The following is a 23,409-nucleotide window of genomic DNA, read 5'->3' as shown; positions in this document are numbered from 1 at the left end:
TAACAAAATTAGGCTTTATAATGTTCGTCTCTAGAATTATCAAGGTTTGTTCTTTTCCTATAATTCTATTTTCTCAGAATCAACTTCCATGATGGAGTCATTGCTAGAATTGTAAGAAGATAAATCAGGCCTCACTCGAAACTGCTGACTTCAGCCACCCATCCACATCATAAACTCCAAGTGGAGAACTTGTGTTTAAATCTCTCTCTCCCCTTGACAACACTAAAAAACACAGGTAACACACTGTCCTAAAGCAGAAAATCCTAACCTAAAGCTATTTAGGGAGAAAAACAGTATGTATACAGGTAATTTCACAATTTTCACATTTTAATTCATATATACATATGTGTGTGTATATATATGTATATATGTATGCACATACATATGCACAAATTCACACATCTTTACAAAACAGTTAAAAGTTGCTGAATTGAATTCATTTTGCCCATCTCAGAAGTAAAAGTTTTAATCATCTAAATCATATTTATGTGTCAGGCACTGTGTCTGGGGGTTTGCATACAAAAATGAATACATCAGCTCATGCCTCTAAGGAGCCCCGTCTTGACATGTAAACAAGCAGTTATATTTCAGTGAGATAAGAGCTAGAGATAGTACACATGGCAATTCCCATGACAGGTTGAGCAGAGTATAGACTAAAGGCATAGGACATTAATTTTAATGGTTAAAAATATATTTTTGATGATTTGATACTCGCTGGTGGATTGCTAGGCTTAACTGCTTTAGCTCTGGTCTTCATAACTGGGTTGTAAGTTTCCTGAGGACAGGGACCATGCCTTATGCTTTCCGGATGGCACATGGCAGAGGTCGTGGACATCTAAGGGATTAATCAATTTATGTTGACATAAAAGCAAACTCATTCAATTTTCATTACGTGCAGATCAATCTAAACAGCAAAAGATGACATGTCATGGTTACCTCTTTAATTTCTGAAGCTGACCTCTGAATACTGATCCCTCTTTTTAGACTTTCAGCTCTGGACTAGACCCAAGAAGAATGATGGGGGAGCACTCACCTAAACAGGGGTCACAATCCCCAGGTTCCTTCATTAGTCATGGCACAGACATTCAGACTATCTAAATTTGTTTCACCAACTCCAGCAAGTTTTGGTGAAAAACTCTTTCACAGAATAAACTGGGCTTCTAGATTTTCCCCAGCTGAATGTGAGTCTTACAAACATAACTGTTTCAGAAATTAAGCTGCCTAAAGTTGCCAAACTAAGTAAACATTTGGCCCCATGAAATATTGGATGGCAGCTTTATCTCTTAAAAACAAGCCATATGAAAACCATCGTTGCAATGTGTCTCCAAGCTCTGGCTTATCAGCACACAGCGTGAACAGCTGGAGTTACAAACACCAGGACTATTATTAAATCACTGTGTCAGGAGGGGGAAAAAAAAAGAAAAACCTTTTGTAGGCTTCAGTATCTCTAAATAATGAGATTATATATTACATGCTATTTCTCCCTCCGTTTCATTCTTCAGTATCCATCTCTCCTCCTTGGAAGACAATGAATAGAGCCTTCCTTCTAATTTATATCAGAGTCTACAATGATTATTTTGTTCCCCTATTTCTATAGCTGCTTAATTGTATATCTAATGGATAGAAAAATATGATTTGGTCATTCAGAATTTTCATTAAGTTCCTATGTTGGATTTTGACAGTCAGCAAAACCCACAACCAAAAGTCCTCTGACATGTCAGTGACAATTTGGTGACTTTAATCCGAAAAGCCAAGCTATTAACTTTCTCTGTAATATTTCAGTAATTCCTTTCATGGATTTGAAAGTGTTTAATCCAGGAGCAACACTGGCTATAATAACTTCAATATATGTGACATCCAAGAGGAAATTCTCAAATCAATACATATATGCAAGACACAAATAGAATGCTTCTACTCACTGGAAAGATTTTCTCTCACTGGAAGCTACCTGCCATTATCTTTGCTGATGAAATAATAAAAACTCCACAAAACTGATACTGGATACCGTATTTTCACTTTTCATTCCTATTGAAAACACAGGACTACTGGAAAAAGTTCTTCTCCCCGGGGTGTCTTCCCAAAGGAGTTGGCGCCCCTTTCCCTCAATCTTATTGCTGCTAAGAACTATGTTGTTACTGACCAAAGAGTTATTTTGGACCTCTCCATGCAGCAATTCAAAAACTTCCATTCACCTGTACATCTTGCATTTGCATACTATGAGTTGGAAAGGAAAGGTAATAATATGATGAAACAACCTTAATTATTTAATACACATTTGAAGGACAGCAGCAATTTCCACTTTACTTCCTTATCATTCATCATACTCTGAGAATTGGTGGCTTTCCCATATTATTTCATCCTAAACCCCCCACAAAAGTGGTTCTTGATCTTTTGTATTCCTTTTAACATTTGATAAGTGGTAGAGCCCCTTCAGGAAGCGCGCGCGCACACACACACACACCCCCACACACACCCCGCCCCGCCATGGCACAAAACTTCAGAGAGTTAACAGACCCTCTGAAACCCATCCATGGAGTTCCAATTTAACAACTTCAAAAACTGCCATGTTATTTTTTGAAATAAAATGTATATATTATAGACACAGACTTAAAAAAACAGACCAGTATTGTCTTAATTTATTTTGGTGAATCAAGACAAGTAATAGTTTTAGAACAAACAACGAGAACAACCACAGCATTCTAATTTTCAGGAATCCACTTTTTAATTTACTCACCCTGCAGGATCATTTTGCCTTAGGGGTTAAACGTGAAACTATAAACAGTCATTAAAACACAAAACCACCATGGTAGTTAGCCCGATATTAAGGAAAAAAAAAAAATCACATCTGTTTCAGAGTTCTCTTCCATCCGCAAATTCAGGAACATCAATTTCAAGAACCTGGTTTTACGGCTTGCCCTTAAGTCAAGAACACCAGGTTACAATCAAGGCAAGGAAGGGAAGACTGCCCATAAGGGAGGCTCTCACTACAATATCTTGCCCCCAGGATTCTCTTTCTTAGATTCAAAAGCAGTCAGTAGAATTGACTTTTCTACTCCTTGAAAAATAGTCATTACTATTTGCACATTAATAATCATGCTATTCTGATTAACTGGATAGGTTTATGGAAGGAGGAAGAAACAAATTCCTGTGCTGTTTATCTGGTGGTACTCTAAGTGACAAATACTGAGATTTAGTGGCTTTGCAGTATACACAGAATTAGAAGCTTGCAAAGGATCTGATTTTTCTAATTTAAACCCTTTTTTTTTTTTTTTTTTTTTTTTTTTAACGGTACGCGGGCCTCTCACTGTTGTGGCCTCTCCCGTTGCGGAGCACAGGCTCCGGACGCGCAGGCTCAGCGGCCATGGCTCACGGGCCCAGCCGCTCCGCGGCATGTGGGATCTTCCCGGACCGCGGCACGAACCCGCATCCCCTGCATCGGTAGGCGGCCTCTCAACCACTGTGCCACCAGGGAAGGCCCTTAAACCCTTTTTTTAAAACTCCAACTTGTTTGATGGTGTACATCTTAAATAACCAATATGTAATAACTTCACCAGCCAGAAAACAAGTGCAACTTTTCCGACATTTCAAAAACACATCTCCAGACATCAGAGAAAACTCTCCTCCCTACAGCAAGCCTAATGAAGTACAACTAAAAATAACAATCATCAACTGTGGTTTTAAAGGCAATATTTCAATATAATCAAACCTGTCAAATATTCATCCTTACAGCTTCGTATGCTGTGGGTTGTAAGTAAGTTTCATTTCTTGGGAATGATTGAATATAACCCACTTGGGGCTCTGCCATCTGTGAATTACTTACATATGAACACTCTGTTTAAGAGACGGAAATTTTGTTGTCATTGCCTTTCTTCTTGGATATTGAAATGAAATGCAACTGAACAGAGCTTTTTAAGCAATAATTTTTCATATTAGTTGCTCCATGGATACATTATCACATGCTCCCCGGGTTCATCATCACTTATCAAATCACAGGAATCAAGTATGGTGTCGCTGAAGTGGAGGAGGCATCGAGTAGAATTACGGAATGTGAGAGACGGAGAAGAATCCATATTCTCAGATTCTGTACGACCTGGGCTCAGGTCATTGCCACACAGAACGCTCTCTGCAGTGTGCTCCCGTGTAAGAGTTGTGGTTGTTATGTCCCCATGGTTTCCTTGAAAGGCTACTCCTCTGATCACTGAACAAACAATACAAGTGACTATAGGGCTATGTGTAGGGTGCCACATAATTTATCATCCATACATGGACACCTCTGAGAGTTAGCAGGGACACTGTTAATAAATATGCCAGAACAACAGGCATGAACTAGGATTGCCCCAGGCAAACCTAATCATACTGTTATCCCAGAGATATTGTGCAAGTCAAAGAACTTTCTCCCAAGGGTCTCAAACCATTTCATTAGTGCTATTTCCAATTTTACTTCGGTCTAGAGCTGCTCTGTCCAATAGGAATAGAATGTGAACCACAGATGTAATTTTTTAGTAGCCATTTTTTTTAAGTAACAAGAAATAGGTGAAAACAATTTAAATATATTTTATTCTATCCAATTTACCAAACATAGTATCATTTCAATGTGTAGTCAATACAAAATTATTAACGAGATCTTTTACATTACTTTTTTCATATTTCAATCTTTGAAATCCAGTGTGCATGCCACACTTAAAATACATTTCTTACACTCAATAGCGACATGTAGCCAGTGGCTATGATATTGGACAATCAGGTCTGACCAGCCCACGAGTTAGGATGTGCAGGGATAAAGGAAGAGAGCTATAATACATACATACACACGCACGCGCACACACACACGCGCGCAAACTGCATTTTCCTTCTAGGTAAAAAATAGACACACCTAAATGTCTCCACTTACTAACTTTACTCTTGCCTGGGGTGATCCAGACCTTAGGGCAGATAAACACTCACCTGGCAGATTCTTTGGGGGAGCAGAGAGAATATCTGAGTTAGAAAAGTTGGGTAACTGCTGAGAATTTCTAGGACTTTTTCCAGACTAACATTAGTCTTGCGTCCAACACACATACACTGAGCACCTTCCATGTACTTGGGACTAGAGAAAGAAAGATAAATAAGGTACAATGCCTGTTCCTTGTAACGTTAAGGATTAAAGTTTGCATGAAGATTATTTTACAATTGAGGCAAGAGAAGCCTAGGATGTGCCATTATTCTGTGGCAAGGCAAGGACCAGACTCTCTTCTTTGAGTCTCAGGTCTGAACTTCATCATCCACAGAGAACTCTGGGAAGGAAGGAGGAAATGTGCTTTCCTTTCTACTGTTGATACATAGGGACTGACCCATGTTTGATAAGTTGCATAGGTTAGGTAAAAGGATTTTCGGTGCCAGCATTTCTTCTTGAATTAGGATTTGCATTTTTGCTAGTAATAATATACCTCCCTCTCCAAATACCCCAACTTGGAACTCAACAATATCATATTTTGGTAAGGATACAGAATCTATCAGAAAGATAGTAGCCCTCATTTCCTCTAGGGCAAGCTACATTGTTGTATTTTCAATTGGTCTCAACACAGAGCCTAAGTGATAGAAACACAGACCTAATATTGGTGGGGTTTCTGCATGTAAATCATGGTAACACAGATCACAATTTTGTTTCAGGGTGTATTAATGTAAAAATAAGCAGTAAATTATAGTTTTTTCTCCTTTATGTAATTCTTCTCGTGTTTTTATAGTTCTTCTCTTCCTCCAATTCAATATATTCAGGCTTAACATGGTCTCAATCAGTGGGCATTAAACACACACACACACAGCATACCACATACTGGTTCTGTTTGTACTCATCATTAGAACAGAACACACACACCTGATTTTTTACTAAAGTAATGTTCCATTAAATATGTTTCTTTAAAAGGATGGGAAGTGAGAAAACATTATATCTAAACTACTTTCAGGATACTCCCTTGCTTACCAAAAGAAACATGCCCAAATATTGCTGCAAACCTATGAGTAATTACCCCATGATTTATTATGGTGACTCCTACCTCACACACAATAACACTGGTTCTTTTTTTTTTTTTTTGTGGTACGCGGGCCTCTCACTGTTATGGCCTCTCCTGTTGCGGAGCACAGGCTCCAGACGCGCATGTGGGATCTTCCCAGACCGGGGCACGAACCCGTGTTCCCTGCATCGGCAGGCGGACTCTCAACCACTGCGCCACCAGGGAAGCCCCCACCACTGGTTCTTGATAAGAATATTTTATACCAAACTGGGAGAATCCATTTAGCATCTCTACATACCAAAAATGTTGTTTTTTTTTCTGAAGGCACTATACACAGTGAGACTTAAAATGGAGAAGAGACTTGCTTTTAGGAGACTTTTAAATATGGTTACATTATTGAAGATCACCTACTGCAGTGATACGCAGCCATTATCCAAAATCTAACTCTCAGGCTATTTCAGAGGATGAACCAAAATTACAATTCTTTAAAGCAACTCAGGACTTATCAGAAAAATCCCACAGCTCCATATGGAAGGAGGGCATTGTCTTTTCAGGAAACTATTCTCCACTTAACTTCTCAATTCTAAGTAGAGCATTTATAGGTATACCTAGGTTTAAACACTTTTGGTATATAATTTTATTTTTCCTTAATTTGAATGTTGAGATCTAGAAACCCAGTCCTGGTACCACATGTCTACGATACTGGTAGCTTGAAACTCTGTCACCATTCACCATGGTATGACTTATGACTTCACAAAGCATTGTATTGTATTAACATACTGAAAACAGATAAACTATCTCTTGGAGCATGATGAAGGAGAAGGATGGGAAACCCAACAGTATAGTGCACTGGTTAAGAGCATAGGTTCTGGAGCCAAACCACCTGGGTTAAATTCTCGGCTCTGCCACTTACTAGCTGTGACCTTCGACAAATCACTAAACCTCCTTCTGACTCAATTTCATTATCAGTGAAATGGAGACAAAAACATGTTTGTACTTTGATGTGGAAGTACAGATGACTTAATGTAAAGCCCTTTTAACAGTGCTAGGCACATAATTGGTGCTCTGTAAATAATAGCTATCACTATAACTATATACTAGCAATAGCTCATGCTAGTTGTTATTATAACTAACACTATATATCCTATCAGAAGCTCTAATTATCCACTTACTTAAGACTGCAAAGTCCCAGTTAGTTCATGGGTAAGGCGCTTTGATCTTTCATTAGGAATGCAAACGGCAGGATACCTACTGGAATAACAGGTTTCAGACTCTGGCCACTGGGGTGTGAAGCGCTTGGCTGGGCATCAGCAGGTGGGCTTGGCGCTGGGTCACTGCTTCTCCTCACCAGCAGCGGAGTGCCTGTAGGACAAAACAAGAGGTGAGAGGTCAAGAATGCCCTCGGGGGAAGAGAGGGCATGGTACAATGCAATTTAATTAAAAAGGTTTACAACATGCTTTTATGTAAAAACATTCTATTTCTAAGGATGCCTATAAATTAATCCATTTAATGATCTTTTGTCATCTATTTATAGAATGACACATGGAAACAAAATCTTTCAGCTCTCAGCTTTCCCCACTTGCATTTCAGAACAAGCCATTCTACTTAACAGAAAACTGTTAGGCAATGCAAAAGTTGACAGTGTACAATCGAAAACTGGTCTAGAAAATATATTGGAGTATTAAAAAGAATGATTATCCAGCAGACAAGGGAAGAGGTTCACACAGTCAGTGCAATTTGCTATTCAGGAGAGCTAGAAGTATTACTAGTATTGCTAGTATTATTACTGCCATTTGGAGCTTCCCAACTCTTTTGAATGATGATATACACTGAAATAAATTATTTGCTGGGGTTATAGCATTAATGTCTATTTAAGTACACAAAGAGATTGGTTTCATTCTCCTCCTTTTCTCCTAAAGTAGATAAAACTGATAAGGAAAATAAGTTAGTTCTTCTAAAAATATATCCTGATTTCTTTTTAATAATGAAAGCTTCCACTATTAAACATTTGAGTCAGTTATTAAATTCTGAAAACAGATCATACTATTAGAAAGTTCAAATGAAATTCAACCTTAGCAGAGAGGGTGGCCCAACTACTCTGCCTGCAGTTAGGCCGAAAATAATTTGTTTTGTACACAATTGGTCACTATAGAAGAAACTCAAAAAATCTGTTTGTGACTTAACAACAGCTCTCTTATAAGAATTAACTTTTTATTTGTGTGCCTTTGGGGAAAAAAGAAACAGTAGAAATGCAACCCTCTGTTTATCAATATTCTGAAAGTAATTCCCCAACTCCCGAGCTATTGCAGTTTAAAATAACATTTTTCATACCTCATTTTTTATGGTACAGTTATAAAAAGTGAATCCATTTTGAAGTTATTTACAAATCTGATTTTTCTATGTGCTACAACACCCTCATTCTGTGAACAAAACATAGAATTGCTAATACTTTTCACCCTTATTCAGTTAGAAATTGAGTCTTAAAAAATAACTTATTTTATAATAAGAAATGAATGTGCTGCTGAGGAGGAAACACTATGCCAAAGGTATTATAAAGCCCAAGTTCACATTCCATTTATTTTTTTATTAATAGACACTTCACTACATTATTCCCCACCTCCATCTAAAACTTTTTTTAAGTATAGCTGATTAACAATATCATGCTGGTTTCAAGTGTACAGAAGAGTGAGTCAGCATTTTTGCAGATTCTATTCCATTATAGGTTATTACAAGCTAATGGGTATAATTCCCTGTTCTATACAGTATATCCTTGTTGCTTATCTATTAAATATATATTAGTGTGTATCTGTTAATCCCTTACCCCTTAGTTGCTCCTCCCCACTTCCCTCTCTGCTTTGGTAACCACAAGTTTGTTTTCTATATCCATGAGTCTGTTTCTGTGTTGCATATACATCCAGTTGTATTAATTTAAAACATTTTTTAAGCAAGTGACATACCAATAGTTCTATGGTTGGCAATCATTCTCTGAAAGAAATATTAAAAACAAAAAAAACAAAAAAATAAGAGGAGTAAAAGTAAGAGAAAGTACCATAAAATCTTAGACAATAGAGTCCCAGTTCCACACCAATATGTTTTTCCCTCCTTCAGGTGATCTAAAGACTAAAAGCCTCTCAGGTTAAGCCCCTGAATTACCATTAACACAAAGTGAACCAGCCAGTCTAAACGTAATATCCTCAGAAGCAACCCATTATCTTTAAAATTAAAAAGAGAATGGAGCCAACTCCATGAAACTCTGGTTTGTTTCCAAGCATTTAACCCAGACTAGTACACTGCAACAATCAATAATACCAAATTGGAAAAAGACAAACAAATAAAAAACATGTTAAACCTGTATGGGATACCGAGGTTACAAAATACGTTGATTTAGAGGCACAGAAATAAATATTTCAGTGACTGACAATTTCAGTTACGTTGTTTTTTCAGCTGAGTCATATACATATATACATATATTTATATACACATATACAGAATGTGTGTGTGTGTGTGTGTGTGTTGGTGAGGGGAAAGAGAGAAAAGGAGGGAGAAAGGAAGACATTATTCTTGGGTAACAAATATATTTTTCTCAAATAAGCCACACTATATAGTTTTCCTTCAACTCTAAACACATGACTGACTCTTTACTTACTGTCAATATCTGTTTTAATAACAAAATGTTAAATTATTTAAAACATAATTTTATAATAGCATGTATTTGTATTTCTAAAATCAATCAATATGCCACAGTATTATAGTGTGTCTCCCAGAGATGACAGTTCAGTTTTGTACCAGTGGACCAACTATTTGGAACATTAACAAACAAACAAACAGTAAAGCAGCTAGATCTTTTTTGTTTTTTACTTTTTATTTTATACTGGAGTATGGCCGATTAAAACAACGTTGTGATTGTTTCAGATGCACAGCAAATCGATTCAGCCATACATATACATTTATCCATTCTCCCCCAAACTCCCCTCCCATCCAGGCTGCCACATAACATTGAGCAGAGTTCCCTGTGCTATACATTAGGTCCTTGTTGGTTATCCATTTTTAATATAGCAGTGTGTACATGTCAATCCCAAACTCCCTGACTATCCCTTCCCCCAACCCTTCCCCTCTGGTAACCATAAATTCATTCTGTAAGTCTGTGAGTCTGTTTCTGTTTTGTAAATAAGTTCACTTGTATCATTTCTTTTTAGGTTCCTCATATAGGGGATATCATACGATATTTCTCTTTCTCTGTCTGACTTACTTCACTCAGTATGATAATCTCTAGGTCCATCCATGTTGCTGCAAATGGCATTATTTCATCCTTTTTAATGGCTGAGTAATATTCCATTTGTATAGATGTCCCACATCTTCTTTATCCATTCCTCTGGTGATGGATATTTAGGTTGTTTCCATATCTTGGCTATTGTAAACAGTGCTGGAATGAACACTGGGGTGCGTGTATCCTTTCAGACCATGTTTTCCTATATGCCCAGGAGTGTGATTTTTGGGTCATATGGTAGCTCTATTTTTAGTTTTTCAAGGACCTCCATACTGTTCTCCATAGTGGCTGCACCAATTTACATTCCCACCAACAGTGTAGGGGGGTTCCCTTTTCTCCACATCCTCTCCAGCATTTATTGTTTGTGGATATTTTTGATGATGGCCATTTTGACTGGTGTGAGTTGGTACCTCATTGTAGTTTTGATTTGCATTTCTCTAATAATTGACAACGTTGAGCATCTTTTCATGTGCCTCTTGGCCATCTGTATGTCGTTTTTAAACGTACTGACAACTCATCAGGAATAAGTTTTGTTTTCCTCTACTTTTCTGTACTCCATACTTAAATGTCTCCTGTTGAGTGACCTAATTTCTCCTTGGCTATCTCCAATGAGCACCTTTAAATAGGAACTGCTGTCTCAGAGAGTTTTAAACAACCTTTCACATGGTGATTTAAAATCTAATTTTTAAATTCCAAGCCCCATTTGAAGGTGAGACTGTGTTACACTTTAAAGACAAGGAAAGATACATTCTACTGTATAAGAGAAAGCAAGTAATCAGAAGTACTGAAGATGATTTGGGCAAATCCTTGGAGATATATATATATATATATATAATAGGGTAAAAGGCACATCAGGCTGAAATGAGAGGGAGACAACTACATTTGGTTTTTGGAAACTCCTGGGGGTGGAGGACAAGGGGGTGTACATAAAATATAACCTCTATGCTGAAGGAGTTTATATCCTAACAGTAAAGATTAGACACTAAGAACTACAGTGTCGGGACAGTGGAGAGCACCTGGGCTTTGGAATCAAATAGACTGAACTTCACCTCTCCTTGCTCTGTGACACTGGACTGCTTTGTGATACAGTCTCATCATTTACAGCCTGATGGTAAAATCACATCACAGAACTGATGGAAAGCTGAAATAAAATAAGACATGCATGAAACATGGTACTGTCCGATATCTAATTTTCACACAGGAACCACTTCCTCCCCACATATACACACATACACAAGAAAAAGGAGGTTATAGCACTTGCTAATGTTGTGAGGAGTGTTACCTTATCTGCTCAAAAGGCTGAACTCCTGAAAGCCAAGTGAATTTTCTTGGAACACTATGTAAATGAAAATAGTAAAACATAATTCTGTGTAAAATCAGGTGTAGCCTTACTATACAAATCTAAGCTTCTAAGAAAAAAATGATGAGGTAGAAAGGAAGTTCAAAAATGGGGGAAAAAATACTACCCATTGGTATTTTTCAGCTAACTGAGAAAAGACTCATTAGATTTTAGAAGCAAAAGCCCTCAACTCAGCTCAAGGAACAGTATTATTCCTTGATATCCTAGTTTAAAGCCACTGGTTGCAGAGCCCAAATAAAATAAGAACTATTAAGACTAAAGCATAAAGTCTTATACAACTGCATTATGTTTTCACACTCAGTTAAATATTTGAGGCCCCACTATGCATCAGCCTATACAAGGGGTGGACAATATTAAGGTGAATAATCATGGTGCTTATTCTAAGCCTATCTTTTAAAGAAGGAGATGGGACAAGAACACTTCAGTATACAGAAAAGTAGGTCCCAATGTAGTGTTCCAGGGGAGTTAGGTATGGCTTATTGGAGAACCCAATAACGAAGGGAGCCCAGAGGTGGGTCACCTAATCCAGTTTGGGGAAAAGAATTTTTAAAGAGGCACCAGCTAGTTAAAAGCCTCGGATTGGCACATCAATGAACCATGCAAGATATAAAGGCCAACACAAATTTAAGGTGTTATCTATATGAACAAAGGTTGCTGTCTCTTTGGTATAAATGGTGCACACACACACCCCTGGAGGGATTGCTTTCCCCGTTTAGAGGATGTGCTTGGGAAGAAATCAGCTTAAATGCCAGATGATGTGTTATATATGAAATTCTGTTTGGGGGGTTTTGAAAGATGCCTCAGAAAGATAGGCAGTTATAGAGACTGAAACCAAGATCCAGAAGAATCATCCATATCATGATGCAGTGGGCAGAGAAAACAAACAATGGTTTTAAACAGGAGTCCCGTGTCAAATGTCACAAAGGCACAAGTTCTAAGTTGTATGGTGAGTAGGAGCAGGGATTTATTTAACAATGGTTAATGATTCTCCTGAGCAAAGTCAAATGGGCAGCGTGTCCTCAATACTGATGCGATTTCATCCTAGGGTGACTGACACCTGGAAAGCTTTAGGGGGTCCCAGTTAAGACACTGACAAGGCATTCTGTGCAAACTGGGAGGCCCCAGGCACGAAGAGGCTGGAAGGGCGATGTGAAGAAAGAGGGACTCAGCAGTCACAGGTTAAAAATGGAGTCAGAAACTAGAGAAGGACACAGGAGAACTTAGCAATGACTAAGTTCATTGACTAAGTTCAATGACACACAAAGCAAATGAGAGGGCGTGTCCAAAAGAAACCTAAAATCATTCTTATATTTCTTGCTTGAGGAAGAACAAGCAATAGGGAAGTTTTAGCAACTGTTATGATTTGTTTCAGAAAAACAACAACAACAGCGAAAAGCAAAAATCATGAATCTTCGCCCACTGAAGGTTAGAATGATTTGCTTTTAATCTAAGATGGCTTGATATGCATGAGAAATTAAAGACTAGATTTTCGGGCATTCATAAAGGTGAGTATGGAGTTCATACTGGAAATCATATTGGCTTTCAGAATGAGTGACGGAGACAAACACAAGGTAAACAAAGGAAAACAGGAAGAATCAGCACGGGCCTACAAATGGCACTGCATGCAAACTAATGAGAAAACCAGAATTTTATATTCCCAAAGAATCTTCAGAGGATTTTCAGAGTGTATCTAGAATGATGTGTGGTTAACAGAGCCATAGAGGTGAGCCTAGAGGAAAGGTGGGGCGGAAGGGAGGAGAAAGGAACTGGAGTTAACACGATAAACTATTTTTGTGCGAAGAGGGGTAAAGGCTGGTCTTTGTAGAGATTCAGTTTTCCTTTGCTCTGAAGGATTACTTCTGTGCTATTGAATTAGCAGGTCACCAAAACACCTAGTTTGAAGAAAGAAAACACACTCTCCCTTCCAATGCTACTTACACTTAGGATAGATAACAAAACAAATATAGATGGGGGAAAAAAGGCTGTTGAAATACACCTCAACTGGTAAATATTTCACTTGATGATGAAAATGCATTGCAGATGGTTAACATATTTAGGGACTTAAAAAGAGATAAATAGCAAAAGAAACGCTCTGCCAGGTAAGCAATATTAGTAGTATATTAATAATATTAACAGGATGCATTAGCTGCATCTAGGTTTAATACAGTACCTTTCCATAACAGACTTTGTACCTAGTCAGTACCTGGAAGAATGCCTTTTAATTATCTTGCACTTCAACCCTTGCTGAATGCATTTGGCATTACAGTATGGAGATGCCCTTCAGATATACGGTGCGGAGAGAGCGAGGGTGAGGAAACCTGCCTTCTAAAGGTGGTCCTGGCACGATGTGCCCCCCAGGAGACAGCTGAGCTGTACCTCAGAGTCCAAGTCCTCTGCGTTAACTAAGGAAGCATGCTGGATAAGCTATACCAAAGGCCCTTCCAGATCTGAAAAAGACAGTTCTGTGAGTTATAGAGCCAATAAGGAAATTGAAGTCCAGAGAAATTAAGTTCCTAAGTCTTTTGGACTTGATTTCTACTCCAGTTTTATCCACGTGACACTTTTCCATTGTGGGGTCACATCTTTACGTGGGTGAACGCATGGAAGTAAGGGGAATGACGTCTCTTCAATGTGGTAGCAATTCTTTTCATCGAAAAAGGTCAGTAGATGGAAAGACTCGGATAGGAAGATAAAATGAAAGGGTGCTGGGAACTGAGTAACTAAAAGGAAAATAACCCATCGTCACATGGGCATATCTGGCAAGAAGCTTGACTCCACTAGTCAAGGACTACCAGCACCTCTCTCAGAGGGCATGGTCTCTCTTGTAAATGATTTAAATATCCTTTTCATATTAACCCTCAAATACCTCAATTAAAAAAGAGAGAGATTAGTGAAAGTGGTACATCATTTGCTTTTGGAGACAACTAGGTTGTGTGTGTGTGTGTGTGTGTGTGTGTGTGTGTGTGCGTGTTGTGTGTGTGCGTGTATGTTTCGTGGGCATGAGATAGGGCTTTTCCACTGATGCCTAACAAACTCCCCTTCACTGAAACCTGGAGACCTATAAAACAAATTGTTAATGATATCAATAGCAACGCAATTTACAGTAAAGTACCGGAGAAGACACCACTTTCACTACAGGAGTGCCTGACCAGGTCTGGTGCCTGGCCTGTGATGAATGCAGCAGCTATGACATGCTTTCCGACACCGTGATGGAAAAACCACATGAGAGAAACCAACTCACATTTTAGCAGAATTTTAGCTGCCCAAATACTTTACTCTTAAATATCACTCCATTAGAAAAGAGACTCCCAGTACTGCCATTAAAGGAGCAAAGAAGTTCAAGTTGCCAACAGTGTTGTTTTTCTTTCATTTTGGATTGCAAAACCCCAGAAAAGCCTGTTCAACACACGATGGAACAAACACAAGCAATTCACAGAACAGTCTAGCAACACAATAATTATGAATGAGCAGACACATGATAAGATATCTTTTAGTATTTGCAAAGCTGCTTAAATTGGAGTGCCTCTGCTATAAAAACAAGTGAGGGGGTTTGTAACTGACTTTTACCGGGAATTACACTTTTCTCTGAAGATTGTTATGCCACCAATTCGAAATATACTGTTGCCGCATTCCTGAGGGTATATGCTTTTTCTCCTATTGAAGCGTTCACATTTTATCCAGTTGATATATACAAATCTACAGTTTTTCATATCGTTTAAACCACATCGCAATATCAATTTTCTCATGCTATTGAAAGTCAGTTAATGCCAAGTCTTAGACATGCACTATGTCTCAAGCGTTATATTAAGAACAATGACAAGCAATAAAAGGACAAAGCACACTATTTTGGCAACACCGATGGAAGAAATTCAAAAGTGGTCATTTTAGGTTAAGAGTAAATTCAAACGATTTAAATAAAAGCACAATGACAAGTTACAGTGAAGGTTCAACAGAAGCAAAGGCCCTGGTCTCTGAAAGGTATACACTCTAGAAAAAACACAACACATTAACAAACAAATAAAGATACCTGAATTAATGACTCCAACTAAAGGCTCCAGAATCATAGAGGTGAATGGAAGGGATGTGAGACATGCCTATGTTAACCACCCATTTCTTGTTCTGGCATTCAAGGACCTAATGGGTTTCCCCCAGTCTACCTCTCAGATTACATCTTGCACTGCATTCTTTGCCATGCAGTATCTTCCAAACGGGACTAAGTGTCATTGCCTAAAAATGTCTTGCAGACTCCGACCTCAGAGTGCATGCTGTTTCTACCCCCTAAATTATCATTCTCTACTACTGCAATCAGTTGTAATCCTGTCCATCCTTGAAGGTATAAAGATCTCTACTTCCTTGTAACATCTAGATACAGATTTGCTGTGGGGCTAATGAAGCCTAACTTCAGGGCCCCTCACAAGCTCCCAGGTAGAACCTTAGCAACATGAGCACATGATTATATGACTTTGTAAATTTTACCTAAGTAAATAGTTTAATTGCAATAGGTTAATTCTGTTATCGCTTTCAACTCTGATGTCCCCTCCAGCATACTGTCCCTTCTGTTGGGTGAACCTACAGTGGTCAAGAACATTTCCAGATTCAGTTAAGTGAGTTGAAGGTACATTTCGTCTGAATAAAGTGGACTATATATATTTGTGTGGTTTATAGACACTTCTATGTATAGTTCTATGCCAGTCCTCTTGGAGGAATATAAGTATATCCCTCTTACCCACTATGTTGGTTTATCCAGCTTCACGATACAAAAGTACAAGGCCAGGTGACATAATGAAATGACTGTGCTCTTTTTGCACCCAGCATTGGAAGAGTATGGGTGCTGGAAGATAAGACTTGAAATGTATAAAGCCAGGAGCTAGACTAAGGAAAATTCACTCACTCCATGTATAAAATTATATGCAATTCAGTAATCAGATAATTCAGTTCTCACGGATATCTTGACAAATGGGAAGTCCTCTTCCATATGGAATATATTTGAAAACGTAGCATAGAATTAAAATTCCTATGCTAGTAAGACACAAACCTGTAGCCATTTCACAGATTACAAGAATGTATGTGTGCAGCCCCATGTTTATATATCACATATACTATTTAAACAAAAAACATTTTTATTACCATACTACAGCCAAGACTGAATTATCTGTTTATTCAGTGTATAAACAAATCTTACATATGAAGAGATTATTAAAGATTATGCAGTCAAAACTGTAGAAGAAAGCAAGTTATTTTAAGCGTTAACATACAGTCAATTAATATATTAATAAGATATTTTTCATATTTTCTGACATCTTTAGTATATTAGCTTTATTAATTTCTAAAAAATCGTTGGAATTTTTTCTCATTTTGAATTAGCAGTCATTTATACTTTTGTATGTAAAATCTATGTTCCTTTTCTTAAACAGTAATCTCCCCAAGTTTCATACCTGAGAGCCCTACAAAATGTGGATCTGCTTCTGTGCTTTTTTAGGGTATGTCACATCCTGTTTTGTCTTATCTGTGAAGGTGTATTTTTTCTTGTCTCCCCTTAATTTATTCATTTAATGCCTAAAATATACTAGGCAGTCTTCTAGGCATTCTGGATACAACAGCACACAACACACAAAGGTCTTAATCTTGTAGTGCTTGTAAATAGCTGAAGGAAGGCAGATAATAAACACGTACACAAATAAATGTGGGCATTTAAGACAGACAGGGATAAAGCAAGTTCTTAAACAGGAATATGAGAGAGAGAGAGAGAGAGAGAGAAAGTGATGGGGAGGAGAGTAAGGTAGGGCAACATTACATTGTAAGCTCTTTGAGAGCAAGCAATTCGCCCTAGTCAATCACTTAGGATCCCTAGCAGAGTGGGTACTTAACAGATGCCTGCTGAATTAAACTAAACACAGTAAGAGGAACAAAGATCAACCTCTAAATTCAGAAATCTTTGGATTCTGAAATGTCTCAGACAAGGGAATTTTTTTGGTTCGTGAAAGGGGTGTATGCCCCCAATAAGTAAATAAATTGCTACTGTCAGGTTTGTTTCGCCTCACCTAACACTTTTTTTCTTCAGCATCAAGATTTATTTTAAAACAAACACTACCACACTAATGCAGCATATGTTATCACCCTTGCAACGTAATGATTAATGAGCATAAAAGTGACATCAACACCAGTGTTAAATAATTCCAGTAAAGGCTCTAAAATATTAACTACAATCTTATCAGTTACTGTAGTTTACAAAGGGATCTATTGCCTGGTCAGTTGATCTTTCAGTTTTCTCTAGTTTACAGTCTTACATCCTTGATATTTATGAATAATCTACCATTCATAAGATTTATGGCAACCTATGGAAGAAGTAGAAGGAAAATAGTTGAGTTTACTTGAAAAGATTCTTTGGGAGAGTTGACTTTTAAACAGCATTTTGAAATGTATAACATATATGAATTGATAAACTGGTATAAAATGATGACTCAGATATTTATAGTAGGCAGAGGGGCATATGATTTTAGAGGCCAGAGATGGACACCCTTGCACAGAAACTGATAATATTTGCTCAGCTAGAAAACAGGCATGATCCAAGTACGTAGAGGTGAAAGTGACTGAGTGATCTGCTTAGAAGAACATTACTAGAAGGTCTTTTTTTTTTTTTTTTTTTTTTTTTTTGTGGTACGCGGGCCTCTCACTGCTGTGGCCTCTCCCGTTGCGGAGCACAGGCTCGGGACGTCACGGGCCCAGCCGCTCCGCGGCATGTGGGATCCTCCCGGACCGGGGCACGAACCCGTATCCCCTGTATCGGCAGGCGGACTCCCAACCACTGCGCCACCAGGGAAGCCCCTAGAAGGTCTCAAAATGGGAGAGTTTTACTTTAATCTCATTTGAATAACACTGAGGCTTCCAAAAGGAGACCATCTACAGCATTTTTTTTCAAGTGCTGAAGACCTGATTAAAATACATTTTGGAAAGACATTTGTAGATTATAAATATATGAAACATATTGACTAAAAGATTAAGCGGAGTTATCTTTTCCAAATGGTTTCTTTAGTAATTCCCCTATAAAAATCATAAAGTGTATTTGGATATGTGTCCAGTGGAGGAGGTTTGGACTTGGGAGGGCTGTTTGATTCAGCGTGGAGCACATTTGGGATGGCTCATTAGGGCAGTGATGTTGGTCTGTAGGAAGTGTTTATGGAACCTTTCTTTTGTCCTAGATTTTAGGCCACAGCTCCCATTGAGTTGAAAACAGCCTCTGAAAGACTACTTCACTAGTTCCTTACAAGATGAGAAAGGGAAAAATCAAGCAATGCCTTCAGGCCATTGAGCTGCAGTTGCAAACAATTACTGGCAACATCAAAGTAGCAAATTCAAATCACCAAGTCCTTCATGATAGATGAGAAACAACCATAAGTCAATTTAAGGCATCCTGGGCACAAATCTATATGATTTATCAGCTGCATTTGAAACCTTTGATCATTACATTTTATTGGAGCATTCAAAGTCCCTGGAAGGACTGGAAAAAGTCGGGCATTATGGAGCCACTGTTATCTCTTAGGAACACTCAAAAGATGGTTTTATGCCAATGCCTCTATGCTCCAAATGCTGTCTTCTGTGTTGTAGCAAAGGGACCTAATGCCTCTCAGGGCCTTAATTCCTCTGATGCGGAAGGCATGGTTTCTACTTAATAGCCCTTAAGATTCTAAACAAGACTCAATCAACTGAAGCTCAATCCAGAAAACATAGAAACTGGGCTCCCCTGACAGGGAACATGTCTAATAAAAGTGCCACAGGAAAATCTGACTTTCTCCTGTCTTGTCTTGCATGGAGACTTTTCTAACATTTGTGACTGTGGTTTGAGACCTCCCTTGCTGACACACAGCTACTCCTGGAGCCCAGGGATCAGCAGTGACCTCAGGTACCTTTTACCTTATGCATCCGGTAGGCAAGGGGTCATATTCTACTCATGATGTGGAACTGGCCCCAGCTGTCCAAACCTTTGTGACTTCACATTAGATAACTGAAATCTAATCCACTTCAAAGTACCCCGAAGAGCACCCAGGTGTTTCATATGGCTGCTGTCTTGCTACTAAATAGGTCCATTACACAAGCTGGAGCACATTACACCAGCAGACTAGTTCACCCAGTGGCATAGTGAGGCAATGATCCATGGATCATTATTGACTTTTCTGTGTAACTCCTGACATCAGATTCAACATGCATCAAAATTCAAAGGCCACAGGTACAAAACTAGATTATGTTTCTATGATTCTTCAAGAGAAGGGGCAAACTACTCTTGCCAACAGCATTAAAGCTCTAGCTTTCAAGGAAAAGATGTTTGAACATAGAGGGCCTGCTATCCTAAGAATGGGAAATACAGAGTTCGGTTTGAATTTAAAATATTTTCTACAAATGGATTTTTGAGAGTCACAGTAATGACTGGGTTTCATTCACTTAAAAGAATAGGCCAGGGACTTCCCTGGTGGTGAAATGGTTAAGAATCCACCTGCCAATGCAGGGGACGCAGGTTCGATCCCTGGTCTGGGAAGATCCCACATGCCGCACAGCATTTAAGCCCGCGCCACAACTACTGAGCCTGCGCTCTAGAGCCCATGAGCCACAACTACTGAGCCCGCATGCCACAACTACTGAAGCCCGCACGCCTAGAGCCTGCGCTCCACAAGAGAAGCCACTGCAGTGAGAAGCCCGCACACTACAATGAAGAGTAGCCCCTGCTCGCTGCAACTAGAGAAAGCCCGTGGGCAGCAATGAAGACCCAACACAGCCAAAAATAAATAAATTTTTAAAAAAATTTAAAAAAGAATAGGCCAAAGATTGAATATCTATGACTATTATAAGTGACAGAACAAGTAAGTTTTTAACGCTTTTTTTTTGCACAAGTCCTAGGAATAAACCAAATTATGCCAGAATGTGAAATGTTTATTAACTTGAAGGTGATACCTGTTTTACCCAGCTTATGTCACAAGCCCATTATATCCATAAGTACTGCATTATATTAGGTTAGTATTTATTATAACTGAAGAGCATGAAATAGACAATAATGATAAGAAGTCACAGAATAGCAAATTAAAGCATAATCTACCAAGATAGGAGGGACTCTGATAACAAAACTTAACATAGACCTCCAACCTATGAAAAGCATTAACTTGCAGGTGCTGATAAGAGGCCAGTATCTGAATCAGCCAGTATTTGAACTTGTCAAATGGCTCCTGAGACAAGCCTCCATTAATTTGAGAGGAAGGACCATAATCTCATCTCCAGGTCCTCTCAGGGCAAGCAAACCAATACACAGTGCTGTTTTCCAAAAAAGCTGACACAGAAAAGGAGGAATTGCCCTTATAAGCCATACATGAAAGGACGCTATCAGAACTGTCTTTGTACTATGCTTGTCTAGGTCATCCAATACTATGTTATCCAGCTAGATAAGAAAACATACACATGTGTACACATGCAGGTTGCTTCCACAGATGAGGTATTTGGGCCTCAAAATGAAACAGGATGACTGCTCAGCTATGCTGGTGGCATTGCTAAATCATTTAATGTGTTTCTTCCATGTACACGGCTATACAGGATGTATGATGGGTATCTTTCCAGTTTGTGACTGTCTTTGGTTGTATTCTTGAAGACTGTCCAACATTTTTACAAAAGGCCTGTGATACTCCTTGTCCATAGCTCCTGGGCATTTTCAAAAGTAGCTTTTAAATGGTCTTTGAATAGAAAACCCATCAATTTCAGACTAGACTTACACACCACAATAAAAAGACTTACTACCCAGCAAATGTTGGATTCTTAGCAAAGCACATGAGAACACATTTCAGCAAGGGGTAAGGAAACACACTCTCCCTCTGAATGAGAGCAGCAGCAAAGTCACATTACAAAGGGTAATACATACTAAGATGGGAGGAATCTGTGATCGTGAAGTAATCTACCACAGCCTATATACTAATTTCATAAGCCTTTATGTTCAGAATACAGATTTCATAAACCCTTATGTTTAGAATAGATTTCGTTTCCTATCTAAAACAAACATATGGTATCAAACAGTCTTTTAACGCTCAGATTTAAATTAGTTTTAAAGAGATAAAAAGACTGAAATAGTTCTGCTATTTGAGCACACTTAACGATGGCAATATTTATATAAACATATTGGCAAAGGAAATGGTAAGTTCCCTACATCTCAGTGGGCCCATGGTTTCATTTTAGAAGCAACACATTTACCTAAAACGTTCACAATGTTGTGTACAAATATGGTGGACTGAATGACTATGAGACCTACATCTGCTAACTTTCCATCGTTCAAAACAATTTAATTCTATATGACAATGGCTCTCCCACAGTACACGGACTGTTTGTCAATGACAGCATTTTTTATTTGTGTACCACATGGTCACTGCTAGTTTTGGGCAAATATTCAACAAAGAGCCAGTAGAGTTCATGTCGCTTTCTCTGAAATCCATCTCAGGAAAATCTCTTGATCCTTGAAAGCAGGATTTTCTGACTATGTAGGATACAACTCATTCACGAGTCTTAAAATCAATTTAAGGGGTCATAATCAGCATTTCAAATCATGGATGGTATAGAAAATAACAGATTGTGTTACACATAGTAAAGCTATGCTTTGTTTTACAGAAGAGTTATACCACATGTGTTTGCTGGGTTGCAATGTAAAATGCATATTTTTTTCTTTTTTTTTGCTTTGAGTCATGGTCAAAATTACTTGAAAGAAAAAAAAAAAGAAAAAAAACCTCTAAATCGGACTGACTTGGGAAGTCTCTGGGGGATTACAAACTCCTTCAGGAAACACATCTAGCCCAGGAGTGAGTCTGATAACCTACTTCTAGAGTCCGTCTGTTTTTGGAGGTTTATATCCTGTTTAACATTTATTTTGTATAGGCATTTACTGGAAACTTGCTAAGTTCTAGGAACTGTGCTAAATCCTGTGGAAACAAAGATGAGTATGACATAGTCCTTGACCCCCAAAGGGTTCTGGAGAGACTGACTTGTACACAATAATGCATGAGGCAATGTCACTAAAGATAGCCAAGCAGTCACTGCAAAGTGCTGTAGGAGCCAAGAGGGAGAACTGTAATAATTGCTGTTGGAGAGGTCTTCCCAGGAGATGTGACATTTTAGTAAGTAATCTCTTAGTGGGTATTCACCCACCCATCCATGCACGCATGCATGCATCTCCTACTATGTTCACGGCACTGAAGTAGAAGTTGGGAAAAAACTTAGAGGAAGCTCCCAGCCCACAGGAAAGGAGACTCACAGGACAGGGTAAGAAGAGTATGAGAAGTGGTGGGGACCAGGCACAGAGACGCTGCGGAGCAGGAGGGGTTACCTCTGCCTCTGGAAGAAGAGAACGCCCCCGACAGGAGGGGCTGTGAGTGGTGGTGGAGGATGGTAGATAGTGGAGGAATGCTCTGATACCTGAAGCAAAGCTGGTTCATATTGCAGACACAGCAAAACAAGGAGAACCAAGTACGCACGTATGTGTGAACATTTTTAAAGCTAAATACCAAACCCCTAGGCAGAAGCTGGGATTGGGGCTAGTACTCTGGCCCTGGAGGCTGGGCTTCAGTCAAAGAGGCGGAAACAGGGACATAAAGTAAATCAGATTTTAGCACTATCCTGCTTCCAGTCCTCATTTCTCCATTAGAATAAAATTAACTCTTGGGCTCCCCTGGTGGCGCAGTGGTTGAGAGTCCGTCTGCCGATACAGGGGACACGGGTTCGTGCCCCGGTCCGGGAAGATCCCACATGCCGCGGAGCGGCTGGGCCCGTGAGC

General features: G+C 38.8%; 1 protein-coding gene across 12 annotated transcripts in view; it reads right to left on the bottom strand.

Moving 5' to 3' along the window:
• The window catches only part of PARD3B (par-3 family cell polarity regulator beta), a 1,107,844-nt gene that overhangs the window by 616,185 nt on the left and 468,250 nt on the right, over window positions 1–23,409 (bottom strand). For all 12 annotated transcript variants that reach the window (XM_055089625.1, XM_055089621.1, XM_055089624.1 and 9 more), the window contains exon 4: window positions 7,243–7,352. In XM_055089625.1, coding sequence (XP_054945600.1) covers window positions 7,243–7,352 — 110 coding nt within the window. The remainder of the gene's footprint in view (window positions 1–7,242; window positions 7,353–23,409) is intronic.

The sequence above is a fragment of the Physeter macrocephalus genome, chromosome 2 (assembly GCF_002837175.3).
Source record: "Physeter macrocephalus isolate SW-GA chromosome 2, ASM283717v5, whole genome shotgun sequence".
In the NCBI taxonomy this organism is placed as follows: domain Eukaryota; kingdom Metazoa; phylum Chordata; class Mammalia; order Artiodactyla; family Physeteridae; genus Physeter; species Physeter macrocephalus.
The sequence above is the reverse complement of the archived record's forward strand: the minus strand, read 5'-3'. Positions and strand labels throughout refer to the sequence as shown.